At 27.1% G+C, this 18,004-nt stretch overlaps 3 protein-coding genes across 6 annotated transcripts; 1 reads left to right on the top strand and 2 right to left on the bottom strand.

Annotated features, from left to right (window-relative positions):
* Nucleotides 1-1,885: 1,885 nt before the first annotated feature.
* Nucleotides 1,886-6,295, bottom strand: Dus2 (Dihydrouridine synthase 2). 2 transcript variants are annotated; one of them, XM_089227294.1, is made up of 6 exons: nucleotides 5,721-6,295; nucleotides 5,523-5,661; nucleotides 5,128-5,460; nucleotides 2,603-2,890; nucleotides 2,125-2,451; nucleotides 1,886-2,056 (listed from the first exon to the last, which is right to left on the bottom strand). In XM_089227294.1, exons 1-6 carry the CDS (start codon nucleotides 5,896-5,898, stop codon nucleotides 1,951-1,953), a joined length of 1,371 nt encoding a protein of 456 aa, XP_089083420.1. In that variant the 5' UTR covers nucleotides 5,899-6,295; the 3' UTR covers nucleotides 1,886-1,950. The 2 variants fall into 2 exon arrangements, with proteins under 2 accessions (XP_089083420.1, XP_089083421.1); XM_089227295.1 differs by having other exon boundaries at nucleotides 5,728-5,886.
* Nucleotides 6,296-8,834: 2,539 nt separating this feature from the next.
* Nucleotides 8,835-10,712, bottom strand: LOC107171385 (dnaJ homolog subfamily C member 17). 3 transcript variants are annotated; one of them, XM_015521623.2, is made up of 8 exons: nucleotides 10,570-10,712; nucleotides 10,372-10,478; nucleotides 10,186-10,314; nucleotides 9,969-10,121; nucleotides 9,702-9,884; nucleotides 9,564-9,644; nucleotides 9,300-9,485; nucleotides 8,835-9,237 (listed from the first exon to the last, which is right to left on the bottom strand). In XM_015521623.2, exons 2-8 carry the CDS (start codon nucleotides 10,441-10,443, stop codon nucleotides 9,124-9,126), a joined length of 918 nt encoding a protein of 305 aa, XP_015377109.2. In that variant the 5' UTR covers nucleotides 10,444-10,478; nucleotides 10,570-10,712; the 3' UTR covers nucleotides 8,835-9,123. The 3 variants fall into 3 exon arrangements, with proteins under 3 accessions (XP_015377109.2, XP_015377111.2, XP_089083626.1); XM_015521625.2 differs by having other exon boundaries at nucleotides 10,608-10,668; XM_089227500.1 differs by having other exon boundaries at nucleotides 10,575-10,593.
* Nucleotides 10,713-10,833: 121 nt separating this feature from the next.
* Nucleotides 10,834-11,965, top strand: LOC107171387 (anaphase-promoting complex subunit 15). The gene is made up of 3 exons (XM_015521628.2): nucleotides 10,834-11,220; nucleotides 11,287-11,355; nucleotides 11,697-11,965. Exons 1-3 carry the CDS (start codon nucleotides 11,092-11,094, stop codon nucleotides 11,844-11,846), a joined length of 348 nt encoding a protein of 115 aa, XP_015377114.1. The 5' UTR covers nucleotides 10,834-11,091; the 3' UTR covers nucleotides 11,847-11,965.
* Nucleotides 11,966-18,004: the final 6,039 nt, after the last annotated feature.

Below are 18,004 nucleotides of genomic sequence, written 5' to 3' on the forward strand. Positions count from 1 at the left end.
CGCACTAGTCGCACTGCTCATTGCTCAATAGTCAATTGACAATTAACAATTTACCGCTCCTAACGGGAGCGACGGGCAGTGACAATGCGAGGAGCATGATCAGCGCGAGTGACGTAATAGGACATTTCCCCCCATTTTTTTTAAATTTCATTATTGAATAATATAATATTATTTCCTCCTTATTTAACATATCTTTAGGTACCTACCTAAATGGCTAAATGGTACTATATTTTATATATTTTCACATCAGGTTGTAAATCATACGAAAGTGTGAAAATTAAACTACTATTATATACAAGGATGATGAATAAGATGTCTCTTCACTCTTGTACATACTCGAACAGTTTTAAATTCTGAACGGAGTGATGAATATGAATGTATTGATTTTAGTCAATGATGTGTTTTTGCTTTTTATTGTGTTTGTGTACAGCATAATTAGTCGAAATAATGCTTCAATTTCAAACTTTGTGGGTGGTTTCCGATGGGAAATTGAATATCCTTGGTGTATTATAAAGATCAAAAGTAAACATTTTCCAACAGTTTTCAAAAATATCGAAAAAAACAAAAAAAAGTGACAGAAAACGGGAGTTTTCACGCAAAACTAGTTTTTGACCAAACCGATTTTTTTACATGGTTGTAATTCAAAAACTAATCACTGTAAATACTTGAAATTTTCACCAAATGTTATCTATATACAGTTTAATTTTCAAAATATTTTGACTTTTTTTGAGATATTTGTAGACAACTGAAATTTAAAATTTTTTTTTGAAGTGTCGATAAATTTTTTTTGGCCCTATCAAAATACTTGAAAGTTTAATACAAAGTTTCTCATAGTTATTCTTATAGTGATTAAATATAATATAAGAATACATAGTCACAATTTTTTTATTAGCATTTGAAGTTCAAATTTAAAACGTAAAAATTACGGCAATGTTCAAATTATCTTAGATAGAAATTCATAAGAAATTTTCATTTTAAATCCAAGATTTGAAAATTTTTAATAATCTATAATATATCCTAGACAGAAAAACCGTCTCCGCTCAGAATCGTTTTTCGTATACAATGATATACATAATAATATCATTGGATTCAAATTTAATTTCATCCATTACAGTAGGTAACCCACTTGTAACCTACTGTACAGCAGAGCGACATCCACGAATTACCCGCTTTTTTTTTATTAATAAAAGCCTCGGCATTTTACAGAAGGTTGATTAAATTAGAATTGATTATAAATGATATCGTGTTTTGAATGTTGGCTGGCTGAAGGGCTTCGGCGAGAATGGATGGTACTCCTGCTTCCCGTTTTTCTATTTTAACGTAGAGCCAAAACTATTAGAGTTAGACTAATTTTATAATTTCACCATGTGCTAAGGAAGAAACGACAAGTAACCTACCTGCTATTAAATGACAACTAGATTTCTAGATACCTAACATCTAAAAAATCATTTTTATTTATATCACTTCTCCTGATTTTGTAAGTCATAAATGTGATATTCCTAGACAACTCTATGAACCTTTAGTTTGTTCTTTAACTCTGGTATCCCTTGAAAAGACATACATTTTCTACATAAAGTCATAATTGCTGGTCTAATTGAGTCAGGAGTCAGGACAATTTCCTCAATATTCTTTTTTTAAATTTAATACATTACTTCATGCTTATAATTTGTTTTTACATTCATTGGTATCATTTCAATACCAGTCTATTATATCTAAGTCTAAAATTTGAATACAATGTTTATTGGTTATATAACTTATAGAAATCTACTTCAGTTTTGATGATTAGAATACTATGTATTTACAATGTATCCAAACAAACATAGGTACCTTTAATAGTTAAAGTAATGTTGAAGAAAAATGTAAGATGTTAAAAATGAAATACATATTTAATGTTATAATATTAATTTTATTTAGTTGAAAAGAAAATTTCAAGACAATAAAAATGTATTATTAACCAAGAATTCCATTCATTTTCATGTAGTCAATGTCATAAACCTTCAAGTAATGTAAACAGACAATTGCAGAACCCTGCTCTGCCCATCTTTTATTTTTTTCCCTGAAAAGTACAAATTTACTATAAAATAAATATTCTAAATTCCTCTGTATTCAAAAATAAGTAAATACCAAAAGGATGATGAATATTTTTGATTGTCGAATGTCACTGTACTCTTGAAAAGTTTTTCACGTTGTTCAGTATGATATTTTGGTAATGGCTTATTGTGTTTTTTCGCCCAATTTAACAGTTTAGTTTTTGGCAAGTCTTCAGGTCTTGGATATAATGATCGTATATACATACACTTTAAACTATGATCATAATTTGATTCATCTCCGTCAACAGAATTCACCTTAGTTCGTTTTTGGTCATTACACACAACATCTCTTTCTTCAAAACGAAGATAGTTCATTTTTTTTTGTTTTTGACGACAGTAATCACCTATATCCCATAGATCACTAGAAAATCAAAATTATTTATTCAGAATTTTAAATTTATTAGGATTGGTTCACATTTGTATAGCATTTTACAAGCAGCTAAGTCAAAATAAATCAAAATTTAAAGACTAAAAGACTATATAAGTTGCAAATAAAACAATAGTTACAATACCAAATTTGTTGTAAGGATGTTGACTCCAAAAAATTTCTCCCCTGTTCTGTTTCTTGAATATTTTGAAGCATATTTTGAATACAGTATTTTGTATTCGGAGCAACATTGTCGTAGTCAATAGCATGGCGTAGGTAATCTCTTATTACAGTAAATAATTCTAATTTCCCGTCCTGTTTAAATATAGAACAATTTTTTTCCGCTGTACGTGCTATCATAACACTTGAACAACCAGTTAAGTTTTTGAACTTAATTATATCTTCAAACACTTTAATTTCTTTTGACCCACCACTAAAACAAAATGTTAAAATACATCAAAAACCATTATTTTTAAAAATTAAAAATACATAATATAATGTACCTCAAGCTTTTATCTTATTGAAATGTTTAAATACTTATTATTATGAGTGTTGAGTATATATATATTCAACACTCATCCAACCACCATCTAAAAATAATAACTAGGGCACAAATTTATACATGTTTAAGTTTATTACTACAAAAATCTTTCTTTATAATATCAAAATATGCAACGAAATATGTACCAATAAACTTAAAATATGTAATACACAAATATGATATATTTATTAAACTCATACTTTTATTAGCTTACCTACAATATCTAAAGAGGACGCCACACTGGCATATGTTGACTCCATCTTACAAATATACAACAACAAAAATTGTTTTGTGCGGGACAACTTTACTCCCTCTGTATTTATTGCAAAATTACCAAAATTGTACAACACATAGGGAAGAACTTTATCTGTATCGTAGTGTTTTTATTATTTGGATAACATAAATAGAATTTAAGTTATCAATTCAAGAAAATTAGATTGTTATGTTTTTAATTATTTATTTAAAGTTCTTCCCTACGGATTGTGCAATTTTAGTAATTCTGCAATAAATACAGAGGGAGTGTCCTGCACAAAACAATTTTTGATACGTTGTACATTTGTAAGACAGAGACAATAAAAACAGGTGTGACGTCCTCTTAAAAATGAACTAATGATCTTAATTACATGAATGAAATATATTTCTTAGCTTTTCCAGACTTAAATGATCACACTTTTAGATTTTAGATTAGAGTATTTTATCTAGAATATTTTTTCTAGTTTTGGAGAAATAAAATATAATTATAACTAGGCACACTAAAATCGTCTGACCGACCCTACGAGCACGCGCGTGAGGCGTCGTACTGTTTCACATGTTTGATAACACTACGGTGTAAAATAATACGCAAATTTTCTCGAAACTAAAAAATAAAATAAAAATTTGGAAATAAAATGTTGAGATGTCAATATTTTTAGAACAATAAACTACAAAATGGCTACAGTGATTTTTTTAGAAATAATTAAATAATTAAATATATTTTTTACCAAAACATTAAAATAAAATTAAAAAATGAAGTATTATAGCAAAACCAGAATTCTGATGTCTCCGTTATTTCTTGAAATATTGCAATAGGTAAATACTCATGGGACACTCTGTATATCTATATATCCTTAATATTTTTAAATTATTTTAAAAATAACTTAAGAGGAGCCTTGTAATAAAAATGATTTTTCAAAAACAAACTAAAAAAAATAATTGAAAATGCCTATAGGTATATATACATATATATATATAAATATAGAAGCTTAAAAGGAGACAAAAACTTTAGGAAATTGTTTGCAATAAATACTAATTTAAACATATGGTGAAATTGTCAAGTACCTATCAATAGTTATCCTTTTTGAATTACAACAAGCTATCAAAAATCAATTTAGGAGAAATAGTTGATTTAAGGATGAACTTCCAATGTCAAAAAAATTTAAACTTTAAGTGCTAATAAAAATGAATGTGAATTTCTGCTAAAACTTTTGTTGTTGTTTTAAGTCAAAAAATTTAATGAAGAATCTTATATTGAATGTTTGATTCAAAAAAAATTTTTTTATAATTTTTTAACTCAAAATAATAATATGCTAATTTTTGTGACTTATGAATTTTAATTTCAAAATTTAATTTTGAAATGCTTATAAAAAAGAATTACATTTTTCTAATTGTGTAATATGAACAATTTATGAACAACCTTACATTTAATTTTCCAACTTTTTGACCTAGCGAAAATATCATGTCTAAAATAGATTTCAATTTACACAAAAAAAAAAAAAACAAAATCAATTTCATTGAAAATTGTTAGATATTAAAAATTAGAATAATTTTTGTTTCTTCTCATTTTTTCTAATTGTAAATAAAAAAATTAATGGGAATTTTAAATTTATACCTCTCAAAAGTATCAATTCGCTCTGTTAAGAATCTAAAATGATAATTTTAGTAAGTACCTAATACTGTCATTCACCACATCAAGTTCAATATGATAAGCACAATTACATTTACCTGCACGAAATAGACAACAATAATTCTGAGAGGCTAAACCCTCCCAAGCCACCTTAGATACCCCTATAGTCCTAGCTCTACTTATGATGCAACCTGTGGATAATATTATATAGGTATATATTACTAATATAATATATATAATTATTAACTTTGCAATAACTGGAATATCTAATGCTTCAGATATAGCTTTAATGAAATGGTTTCTATTTGAATGCATTGGTCTCTCTTTAATGGTACGACCATGTACACAAATTGCAGCCACTCCCGTAGCAGCTAATTTCTTACACAAAGCAACTGTATCATCAACATCTTCTAACACACGAATCTTGCAGGTCACTGGTATTTTAACTGCTGAAACCACTGCAGAAAGAATTGCACAAGCCTTGTTAGGATTAAATAAAAGGGCAGCTCCCATTCCTCCCTTCAGCGAAAAGTCTTTCGGGCAACCCATGTTTATGTCAATTCCTGCTACATCTTGTTCACTAATCATAATGATTAAAAATTAATGAAATTTTCCATTTACGGTTATCAAAATTGTACTTACACTACTTGTGCAGCCTTAGCTGCTCGTTCAGGATCACTAGTGCCAATTTGAAGAACAACATTGTGTTTTTCACGAGAGCAAGTGCGGAATACCACAGTAGCATCGCTTTTGTCAATAAAATCAACACTTTGTAATGTCTCTAAAATTATTATATTGGTTGTCTAACATGTGATTTACATATATTTATTTTTAAATTACCATTTACTTTTCGATAACATCTAATCAGCCTATGATCAATCAATTCTTCTGTGTATACAATATCTGCTCCATAGTCTAACGCCAATAAACGCATGGGTAGTGTGTTTATCCTGACCATGGGTGCTAGTATAATTTTGTTGTCGTAACATAATTGTTTTATGTTTTCCATGCAGACCATTAATCAACTAAGCTCAGTGCAAAATGGCAATATTTTCTAATAAAAAAAATTTCTTTTGCTAAAGTAGAACTCTTTAGGCGCTTTTATTTAGGCTTAACTAAGTATAAAGAATTAAAAATAATAATTAGATCAACTTTAGTTGAATAATTTATATTTTATCAGAATGGAAAAAAAAGTAAATACTGATTACTGTGTACAAGACAATCTACAAGGGTACAACATGGAAATCTCAGTATTGAATATTAATCGAATAATTACAATTTGAATTGTACTACTTGTCTACTTATAAGAATAACAATAAAAAAACGGTAACTTTTTATTAATCACTTTTAATAAAATTTGATATAGTCTACTGATGACGTCTGTCGTCTGATGTGTGCAAGGTGGAAGTAATATTATCCTTCGACCATATAAGCATTATAAGCTACAAAAAAATAATAGACGCGGCATACGGTAAATATCTTGACGCCAACATCATGTAGTGTGTGACGTCACGTTTGGGCAATAACGCCGGCCGGCGGCCGCACTATAGATAGTATTCTAGCTACCGTAATAAAATATGATTGATTAATGGCTTACTTACCAATTTTAATTCTTAATTTCTTATTTCCTTACTATAACACTAATTACTATTTATCTATCTATCTGTGTATCTCGGTTTTTCTCCTATTTTATGAGTTATTTGTTAATTAAAATATAATTATTAAATTAAATTTACCAAAATGATATATTTAGAATTTAGAACTAGTATATTGTTACCTCATTGTAAACTCTCAGATTAATATACACTTGAAATCATAAAATAGCAAGGCTATTTTAAAAATATATGTATGTAATAAATTTATTTACTGAGTGTACCAGTGCCGCACCTAGGGGGGTGCAAAAAGGTTTTTAGCATCTCCAAGTTAAAATTTAGCACCCCTTGTTTTTTATATATAATTATTATTATAAACCTAATATTATGAATTTTATGTTTTTAAATGATAGGAAATTTCCTGAAAAAATGTATAACTGTTTGGTCGTATAATATAATTTGTTATTTATCTTTGTTGAATATTGAAAAAGATTTATTCAATCAGATAAACACCGAAACCTTTTTGAATAAATATTGCATGAAACCCAGAAAATTTATGCTGATTTCAAATCTATAAATTATTATTTATTTAACAGGATTATGAAATTAAAATGTTTCAATATGTTTCTGATATTGTAGTAGTAGAAAATAGAAATGTTGTTCATTTTTTTATTTTTGTAAAACTCTTAATATATTTTTTAAAGTTTTGATGTATCGATTAAAGTTGGTCTATGTGTAGGGGGTGTGGGGGGCTTTGCCCCCCACGGCCCTGTGATGTATTCAGATTTAGCGCCCCTCGTTTTAGAGAACTAGTTGCGCCTATGGTAGGTACTTATATTTGTATATTATACTTTAATCATGGCTTAAATATATTAAATATATATTTAAGCCATGATCTGTGATATAAATAGATGGTTTGCTTATCGTGCTGGTGTGTTGTGAATTGTGATTGGTTAAATTGTATGTGACCACAAAGTACAGTTCATTTTATTTTATATCCTCAATCATGGTCATAAGACCCGAAGACCGTGTCCTCAATTATACTATAATACAATATGTCAGTGGCGTCATTTGGGGGGGGGGAAAGGTGGGCATTCCCTCCCCCCCCCTCTTGTCATTAGCGGGCTACTATCGGGCCGGTCGACTTGGCCGACCCGGGCCGGGTATATGGTGCTAGTTTTGGGCCACAAGCCCGCAAAAATGATTCATAACATTCATGTTATGAATAGAATATAACCATGATTCGTCGTGGCTCCTACTAACACGTAAATAATTATAAGGTATCTGGCATCTGTATTCTGTATGTGCAGTGGTGGACTGGAGCAATAAATTGGGGCGAAATTCCCCTTAGAATATGTCATCATATAGTAGCTAATAGCATTGAGCATATATTAATTACTCAATGCTAAATACTAATAGGTAATATAGGGTATCCCTCTACATATTATATTTTATATACCTATGTATTAATTAGTCATTGTTATCTTTCAAAAAAAATGTGTTATTTATGCCTAAAGTAACCACAGTTATCACAGTTAACTAACTAGTATGTATATAATTGTGTAAGATGTAAGAAGACTGTTTGTACTGGGATAAAAATGTTATTGTTAGCGAGTGGTTTTTTTTAAAATTATGGCCTATGGGCCAGTCAAAATTTTTGCCCCCCCCCCCTTTCAAAACCTGAAATGACGCCACTGCAATATGTATACATAATATTAAGTAGGTATCACGTGATAACCATGATAGGTATACAATTAGTTCAAGACTTCACTGTAAAGAATTAAAAAATAAAATAAAATTTTAATTCAATCCCCATTAAGTTATTAACTCAATAATTTACTAAATTATTTTTATTACTTATAAATTATAATGATAGGACCTGTTATACATTTAGAAGGTATACAGAAAAATACACTAAAGTAATTAACTTAAAAACTACTCATTTAAATTTTGATTTTGCTACTTCTAATAATTAAGGAAATATAATAAAAAGAAGTGTATTTATTTTGACATCACGTGCAATTTAACCAATCCAACATACCAACACGATAAGCGGACCATCTATTTATATTACCCTGAATAAATCCTAGTTTTTGCACTTTTCAAAATGTTTTTGTCACTGAAATAATAGTGATAAAAGTTGAAAGTATGCAATAGCCTACCATATCAATATAGACAAAAATTACTTCTTTTGCTGCTTCTGTAATTATGCTTTAAAACATTATATTTCAGATCATCACAGATTATACAACATTAAATTTAAACTAAAATGATTACATAATCTGTTGAAAAAATAATTTTGACACAACATAATTACACAATATAAATTATCGACAGGATTTAAATAATAACTTCAATCATGTAGGTAATAGGTATACATTATAATTTTTGTTTTTGTATATTTATTATTTACAATTCTACATTTATTTATTTAAATACAGTGCAAATATTTTTTTTTCAGAAATTACTTTTATTATATTTTGGGGGATTTTTCTTCTGATTGTTTGGTAGACAACCTTAACTTTGTAAAGTCATTCAAGGTAGAAAAAATGATTTATACATATTTACATATTATGGAAACAATAACTAAAAGTATTAATATTTAATAATAATCAAATTTTAAGTTATGTAGTTCAAATACATGAGACTTTTCATAGTACCCAAGGTTCTTTAGTATTTATATTGTTTGAATTATCATTTTCTTGTTGAGGTTTATTAGCTCTTCGAAATCTCTCAAGGATCATTGCTTCATAATCTGAAAAAGCCTAAGAAAAATTGTATGTTGATTATAAGTAGTAAATTGGTTTACATGGTTTAAAAAAATTACTTGTGCAGATGATGAAGTATTTTCAGCATGATTTTCATTTGAATGTTGACAAGTTGAAAAGATAGAACTAGGATTTGGTGCAGAAGTATAATTAGAACTCTTTTTAGTGTCTTGTCCATAATCTCCAAGGAAACTCACTATTAGAGGACAATATGGATAACCAACTTCCAATTTTTTGGCGTTTATCTAGCAAAACATAATATTTGTATGAACACCGAAAATATTTTTACAAAGTTAACCTTTACTTAATTTAAAATCACTTACAGCAGAAGTCTTAGATTTGTACTCAACAAGAGCAACACATTTCTTATTTTCCAGAACCACAACAGTAATAACATCACCATACTATAATATTGTAAAGCATATTAGATAAATATTTAAAGTATTATTTTAATAAATTACCTTGGAGAACAATGATGTCAAATTTTCTTTATTATACACTCCATTTTCTTTCCACTTTACTTTTAATTTAAATGAACCAATCTTTTCTTTCTCTGTTTCTTGCTGTCTAAGAAGCTCATTAACGCGGGCCCTTTCTTTTGCAAGTAAAGATGAACTTTCTTTTCTTAAACGCTCTAGTTCTTTCTATACAAAAAAAAATAAAATAAAAAATAATTTAAAAACAAAAATTTAATAAATTATTAAATTACCCTAAACAATAATTTTTACCTCAAAATTTTGTTCTACTGTATTTTTTTGTTTTCCTAATGCTTCATTTTCTCTTTTAACTAGATCATCTATCAGTTTCTTTCTTTTTGAATCATATTCTTTTTCTCGCAGTTTTGCAGCAATTTTAGCATTAACTAACTTGTCATAAGCTAACTAAGACAAGTAAAAACATTTAAAATGAAAAATATATTTACAATAAAAAAGCAAGAAATCTTACTCGAGCTGCTTTGTCAGTAAGAACAGTTAATATTTTAGATAACTGCAAGAACAGTTGAGCTGCTTTGGGATTATCAGGGTTTTTATCCGGATGGCATTGTAGAGCTTTCTTTCGATACGCTGTTTTAATCTGATGGAAATAACAAATATTAATATTAATTACACGAATGATTAGAAATTGACTTACCTCCTTTTCAGTAGCTGACTGTTGGATCTCAAGTATTCCATAAAGATCTAAGTCTTTCAAATCTGAATCCATCTTAAAAGATATACTTTAGCTTTGTAATATGAGTTCTATAACAAAAAGTAGGTAATATAATGTAGTACATTAGTACAGAATAAATATTTTATGTTATGACTTTTTAGCTAAGTTACAAATTTATACCTTACTCTTACTATTTTAATATTTTATTAGTAACTTACAATCTTAGATCATATACATGTATAGCATATTAACATGCATAACATGTATATCGTATATGATCTAAGCTTACAATAATTATGAATTATGATAACATTGATAACTGATAATAGTCATGAAAACATTGTTCCAAAATATTGTATTTTTCTATTTGTTATCAGCATAGAATACTCTAAGGTTATCAGCTAACAACCACAATAATATTCTGTTATCAATAAACTGTTTCAGTCGTTTCAGGATCACTCAAATACTCATCGCTCTATCAAGACTCAAGAGTCAAGACCCCAGGCGTCAGGCGAGTCAAGCTCATACTTTTGTATTGATGGTATTCTATAGTCGCTATAATATACTAACTTTCCTAATTATTCTTATATCTTATCTATGGCCCCGTCGAATCGCAAACGGCGACTATTTACATTTTTATAGAATATTTTTCATTTAATTATAATATATTTTATTCATTAAAATTACTCATCAATCATCAATATGAATGCTGGTATCCCAATTTTTCCAACCATGTTCCCTAATATCGTAGACCCATTATGGTTTAGTGTTGACGAGCCTAAAAATGAAGATACAGAACTTATACGAATAGAAAGTTTCCACCAAAACTGGGTAAATATGAATTTTTACCAAAATATTTTGAAATGGATTAATAATATTGATCCAAATACTTTTTAGTTACTTACATTAACAAATAAAATCAACGACAAGGACTTTCCAGTTCCAATTGGCAAAACAGCAACTGAAGTAATATATTCTCATTACAATATATTTATTATAATTCATACTATTTCTACATTATTTCTGTTGTAAATTTTTTCCATTTCTAATTGTAATTTATCAATATATTATTATATTTTTTATTTTTAGTAATTTTTATTATCATATTATTTACGTAGTTATGTTGAACAACATTTTTGATTTAAAAATATAGTTATTAAAGTATTTATTTTTATTAAATATTTAATGAATAAAACAAAAATAATTATGTTTAGGAACAAGACAGCAGAATAATTCAATTTTACGTCTTACTCTTTTTTTTCTCACACACAATTACTAATATTGTGTTAATTTTCTTTTTTTAATAGGTGCAAGATGAAGAGGACGAAGAAGATGAGGAGGAAGAAGTCAATGCTTCAGATGATAGTGAAACCCATGATGAGGAAGACGATGATGTTGAAATGGATGTTACAAATACATATGATCGAGATTCCCCTATTTCTGTTTCTACTAGATAATTCCTCATAGTAATAATAATAAATAATAGTCAACGTTTTGATTCATGGTTTGCACAAATTGTAAACTCATTTCAGTATTTTGTTATATCATATAACTAAATAAATATTATTGAAAATGATTTATGTTTCTTTTAATATTTTTTTATAATTTAAAAATTACTTAAAAATTATAAAAATACTAATAACTTAAACTTATATACATAAAAATAAATTTTATTTTGTTTATTTTAGCCAACAAATTGTTTGATACTCCTAAATTATATAGGTATATTTTGTTAACAATAAACATACTATATCTAAAAATCCAAAGATAATAACGATTTAAAAAATATTTTTTTACTTAGTTAAATATCATTGTAAGCCAATTTTGTATTTTGAACAAATCTATGAATGTATTGATTTTACAATTATGTGCTTTTTTTTATGTAGATGATAAGTAGTCTAAATCTCGAAATAATGTTTCAATTTTCAACTTCAGTAGCTTTTCCAATGGGAAATAGTTGTTCAGGTAGAAATAATCATCTAGCTGGTGAATGGGGAGGTCAAAATTTTAAATTCCCAGTAGTTATCAAAAGCTTCAAAAAAAAAAAAATTGAGGAAAAATAGAAATTTTTGTGTAAAATTGATTTTGAATTTTGGTATAACTCTAAAACAAATTACCGTATATTCATGGCAATTTCATTGAATATTTATATTAGTGTTTGCTATACACCATGATATTTACAAAATATTTTGACTTATTTTAAGCTGTTTCCAGACTTCTTCAGTTTAAAATTTTTTAGTTTTTATATCAATACAATTTTATTCTTTGGATTATATAATATTTTGAAAATAAAAATAGAACGTGGGTATTGGTGTCCGTAGGCAAATGATGACTGCACTATGTATTCTCAACAAAAATAAAAGAAGGATAATTGAATCATGATAAAATTATGTTTTTAGTGGCAAGTAGCTTATTAAGTTTAAAAAATGTGTTCACAGAAATAAACTACAGCTATATTTTGAAATTAAAAATGGAAAGGGGGTATTGGCGCCCGCAGGCATATGATTTTTAAGGATCAAAAAAGAAATTTGGAAAAAATTATGTTCTCGGAATACACAATGAAGACTGCACTATGTATTTTCAAGTAAAATAAATAAAATATAAATTGAAATATAATTAAATCATGATAAAATTATGTTTTTTAGTCGCAATTAGGTTATTAAGTTTAAAAAATGTGTTCACAAAAATGAACTATAGCTATATTTTGAAATTAAAATTGGAAAGTGGGTATTGGTGTCCAAAGGCAAATGATGACTGCACTATGTATTATAAAGAAAAATAAAAGAAGGATAATTAAATTATGATAAAATTACGTTTTTTAGTGGCAAGTAGCTTATTAAGTTTAAAAATGTGTTCACAAAAATAAACTATTGCTATATTTTGAAATTAAAAATGGAAAGGGGGTATTGGCGCCCGCAGGCAAATGATTTTTATGGATCAAAAAAGAAATTTAAAAAAAATTTTGTTCTTGGAATTTATAATAAAGAGTGCACTATGAATTCTCAAGAAAAACAAAAGAAGGATAATTAAAGCATGATAAAATTACGTTTTTTAGTGGCAAGCGGCTAATAAAGTTTAAAAATTGTGTCCACAAAAATAAACTATATAATATTTTGAAATTAAAATTGGAAAGGGGGTATTGGTGTCCGCAGGCAAATGATGACTGCACAATGTATTCTCAAGAAAAATAAAAGAAGGATAATTGAATCATGATAAAATTATGTTTTTAGTGGCAAGTAGCTTATTAAGTTTAAAAAATGTGTTCACAGAAATAAACTATAGCTATATTATGAAATTAAAAATGGAAAGGGGTTATTGGATTCCGCAGCCAAATGATTTTTAAGGATCAAAAAAGAAATTTGGAAAAAATTATGTTCTTGGAATACACAATGAAGACTGCACTATGTATTTTCAAGTAAAATAAAAAAATAAAAATTGAAATATAATTAAATCATGATAAAATTATGTTTTTTAGTCGCGAGTAGGTTATTAAGTTTAAAAAATGTGTTCACAAAAATAAAATATTGCCATATTTTGAAATTAAAAATGGAAAGGGGGTATTGGCGCCCGCAGGCAAATGATTTTTAAGGATCAAAAAAGAAATATGGAAAAAATTTTGTTCTTGGAATTTACAATAAAGACTGCACTATGAATTCTCAAGAAAAAAAAAAGAAGGATAATTAAATCATGATTAAATTACGTTTTTTAGTGGCAAGTGGCTAAAAAAGTTTAAATATTGTGTCCACAAAAATAAACTATATAATATTTTGAAATTAAAATTGGAAAGGGGGTATTGGTGTCCGCAGGCAAATGATGACTGCACTATGTATTCTCAAGAAAAATAAAAGAAGGATAATTGAATCATGATAAAATTATGTTTTTTGTGGAAAGTAGCTTATTAAGTTTAAAAAATGTGTTCACAAAAATAAACTATTGCTATATTTTGAAATTAAAAATGGAAATGGGGAATGATTTTTAAGGATCAAAAAAGAAATTTGGAAAAAATTATGTTCTTGGAATACACAATGAAGACTGCACTATGTATTCTCAAGAAATACAAAAGAAGGATAATTAAAGCATGATAAAATTAAGTTTTTTAGTGGCAAGTGGCTAAAAATGTTTATAAATTGTGTTCACAAAAATAAACTATATTATATTTTGAAAATAAAAATGGAAAGAGTGTATGGTGTCCGCAGGCAAATGATGACTACACTATGTATTTTCAAGTAAAATAAATAAAATAAAAATTGAAATAGAATTAAATCATGATAAAATTATGTATTTTAGTCGCAAGTAGGTTATTAAGTTTACCCCCTGTATTGGCGCCCGCAGGCAAATGATTTTTAAGGATCAAAAAAGAAATTTGGAAAAAATTATGTTCTTGGAATACACAATGAAGACTACACTATGTATTTTCAAGTAAAATAAATAAAATAAAAATTGAAATATAATTAAATCATGATAAAATTATGTTTTTTAGTCGCAAGTAGGTTATTAAGTTTAAAAAATGTAATCACAAAAATAAACTATTGCTTTATATTGAAATTAAGAAATGGAAATGGGGTATTGGCGCCCGCAGGCAAATGATGACTGCACTATGTATTCTCAAGAAAAATAAAAGAAGGATAATTGAATCATGATAAAATTATGTTTTGTAGTGGCAAGTGGCTAAAAAAGTTTAAAAATTGTGTCCACAAAAATAAACTGTATAATATTTTGAAATTAAAATTGGAAAGGAGATATTGGTGTCCGCAGGCAAATGATGACTACACTATGTATTTTCAAGTAAAATAAATAAAATAAAAATTGAAATATAATTAAATCATGATAAAATTATGTTTTTAGTCGCAAGTAGGTTATTAAGTTTAAAAAAAGTGTTCACAAAAATAAACTATTGCTATATTTTGAAATTAAAAATGGAAATGGGGTATTGGCGCCCGCAGGCAAATGATTTTTAAGGATCAAAAAAGAAATTTGGAAAAAATTATGTTCTTGGAATACACAATGAAGACTGCACTTTGTATTTTCAAGTAAAATAAATAAAATAAAAATTGAAATATAATTAAATCATGACAAAATTATGTTTTTAGTCGCAAGTAGCTTATTAAGTTTAAAAATTGTTTCCACAAAAATAAACTATATAATATTTTGAAATTAAAATTGGTAAGGGGGTATTGGCAACCACAGGCATTTGATTTTTAAGGATCAAAAAAGAAATTTGGAAAAAATTTTGTTCTTGGAATTTACAATAAAGACTGCACTATGAATTGTCAAGAAAAACAAAAGAAGGATAATTAGATCATGATAAAATTACGTTTTTTAGTGGCCAGTAGCTTATTAAGTTTAAAAAATGTGTTCACAGAAATAAACTATAGCTATATTTTGAAATTAAAAATGGAAAGGGGGTATTGGCGCCCGCAGGCAAATGATTTTTAAGGTTCAAAAAAGTATTTTGGAAAAAATTATGTTCTTGGAATACACAATGAAGACTGCACTTTGTATTTTCAAGTAAAATAAATAAAATAAAAATTGAAATATAATTAAATCATGATAAATTTATGTTTTGTAGTGGCAAGTGGCTAAAAAAGTTTAAAAATTGTGTCCACAAAAATAAACTATATAATATTTTGAAATTAAAATTGGTAAGGGGGTATTGGCACCCGCAGGCAAATGATTTTTAAGGATCAAAAATGAAAATTGGAAAAAATTATGTTCTTGGAATACACAATGAAGACTGCACTTTGTATTTTAAAGTAAAATAAATAAAATAAAAATTGAAATATAATTAAATCATGATAAAATTATGTTTTTTAGTCGCAAGTAGGTTATTAAGTTTAAAAAATGTGTTCACAGAAATAAACTATAGCTATATTTTGAAATTAAAAATTGAAAGGGGGTATTGGCGCCCGCAGGCAAATGATTTTTAAGGATAAAAAAAAAAATTTGGAAAAAATTTTGGTCTTGGAATTTACAATGAAGACTGCACTGTGTATTCTCAAGAAATACAAAAGAAGGATAATTAAATCATGATAAAATTATGTTTTTTAGTCGCAAGTAGGTTATTAAGTTTAAAAAATGTGTTCACAGAAATAAACTATATAATATTTTGAAATTAAAATTGGTAAGGGGGTATTGGCACCCGCAGTCAAATGATTTTTAAGGATCAAAAAAGAAATTTGGCTAAAATTATGTTCTTGGAATACACAATGAAGACTGCACTTTGTATTTTCAAGTAAAATAAATAAAATAAAAATTGAAATATAATTAAATCATGATAAAATTATGTTTTTAGTCGCAAGTAGCTTATTAAGTTTAAAAATTGTGTTCACAAAAATAAACTATATAATATTTTGAAATTAAAATTGGTAAGGGGGTATTGGCACCCGCAGGCAAATGATTTTTAAGGATCAAAAAAGAAAATTGGAAAAAATTATGTTCTTGGAATACACAATGAAGACTGCACTTTGTATTTTCAAGTAAAATAAATAAAATAAAAATTGAAATATAATTAAATCATGATAAAATTATGTTTTTTAGTCGCAAGTAGGTTTTTAAGTTTAAAAAATGTGTTCACAAAAATAAACTATTGCCATATTTTGAAATTAAAAATGGAAAGGGGGTATTGGCGCCCGCAGGCAAATGATTTTTAAGGATCAAAAAAGAAATTTGGAAAAAATTTTGTTCTTGGAATTTACAATAAAGACTGCACTATGAATTCTCAAGAAAAACAAAAGAAGGATATTTAAATCATGAATAAATTACGTTTTTTAGTGGCAAGTGGCTAAAAAAGTTTAAAATTTGTGTCCACAAAAATAAACTATATAATATTTTGAAATTAAAAATGGATAGGGGGTATTGGCACCCGCAGGCAAATGATTTTTAAGGATCAAAAAAGAAATTTGGAAAAAATTATGTTCTTGGAATTTACAATAAAGACTGCACTATGAATTCTCAAGAAAAACAAAAGAAGGTTAATTAAATCATGATAAAATTACGTTTTTTAGTGGCAAGTAGCTTATTAAGTTTAAAAAATGTGTTCACAGAAATAAACTATATAATATTTTGAAATTAAAATTGGTAAGGGGGTATTGGCACCCGCAGGCAAATGATTTTTAAGGATCAAAAAAGAAATTTGGAAAAAATTTTGTTCTTGGAATTTACAATAAAGACTGCACTATGAATTCTCAAGAAAAACAAAAGAAGGATAATTAAATCATGATAAAATTACGTTTTTTAGTGGCAAGTAGCTTATTAAGTTTAAAAAATGTGTTCACAGAAATAAACTATATAATATTTTGAAATTAAAATTGGTAAGGGGGTATTGGCACCCGCAGGCAAATGATTTTTAAGGATCAAAAAAGAAATTTGGAAAAAATTATGTTCTTGGAATACACAATGAAGACTGCACTATGTATTCTCAAGAAATACAAAAGAAGGATAATTAAAGCATGATAAAATTAAGTTTTTTAGTGGCAAGTGGCTAAAAATGTTTATAAATTGTGTTCACAAAAATAAACTATATTATATTTTGAAAATAAAAATGGAAAGAGTGTATGGTGTCCGCAGGCAAATGATGACTACACTATGTATTTTCAAGTAAAATAAATAAAATAAA

This window comes from Diuraphis noxia, unplaced genomic scaffold (genome assembly GCF_037042655.1).
Source record: "Diuraphis noxia isolate RWA-SAM2 unplaced genomic scaffold, SU_Dnox_SAM2 contig0004, whole genome shotgun sequence".
NCBI classification, from domain to species: Eukaryota; Metazoa; Arthropoda; class Insecta; order Hemiptera; family Aphididae; genus Diuraphis; species Diuraphis noxia.

What these genes read in the sequence shown, in the direction of transcription:
- Dus2 (XM_089227294.1), bottom strand. Translation starts at nt 5,898, where the DNA reads ATGGTCTGCATGGAAAACATAAAACAATTATGTTACGACAACAAAATT. An exon ending in ATGTTATCGAAAAGTAAATG is followed by an intron (nt 5,662 to 5,720) that starts GTAATTTAAAAA and finishes TAATAATTTTAG; the next exon opens with AGACATTACAAAGTGTTGAT. An exon ending in GATATTCCAGTTATTGCAAA is followed by an intron (nt 2,891 to 5,127) that starts GTTAATAATTAT and finishes ATTTTGTTTTAG; the next exon opens with TGGTGGGTCAAAAGAAATTA.
- LOC107171385 (XM_015521623.2), bottom strand. Translation starts at nt 10,443, where the DNA reads ATGGATTCAGATTTGAAAGACTTAGATCTTTATGGAATACTTGAGATC. An exon ending in CAGTAGAACAAAATTTTGAG is followed by an intron (nt 9,885 to 9,968) that starts GTAAAAATTATT and finishes TTTTTTGTATAG; the next exon opens with AAAGAACTAGAGCGTTTAAG. An exon ending in TGACATCATTGTTCTCCAAG is followed by an intron (nt 9,645 to 9,701) that starts GTAATTTATTAA and finishes ACAATATTATAG; the next exon opens with TATGGTGATGTTATTACTGT.
- LOC107171387 (XM_015521628.2), top strand. Translation starts at nt 11,092, where the DNA reads ATGAATGCTGGTATCCCAATTTTTCCAACCATGTTCCCTAATATCGTA. An exon ending in AAAGTTTCCACCAAAACTGG is followed by an intron (nt 11,221 to 11,286) that starts GTAAATATGAAT and finishes AATACTTTTTAG; the next exon opens with TTACTTACATTAACAAATAA. An exon ending in TTGGCAAAACAGCAACTGAA is followed by an intron (nt 11,356 to 11,696) that starts GTAATATATTCT and finishes TTTTTTTAATAG; the next exon opens with GTGCAAGATGAAGAGGACGA.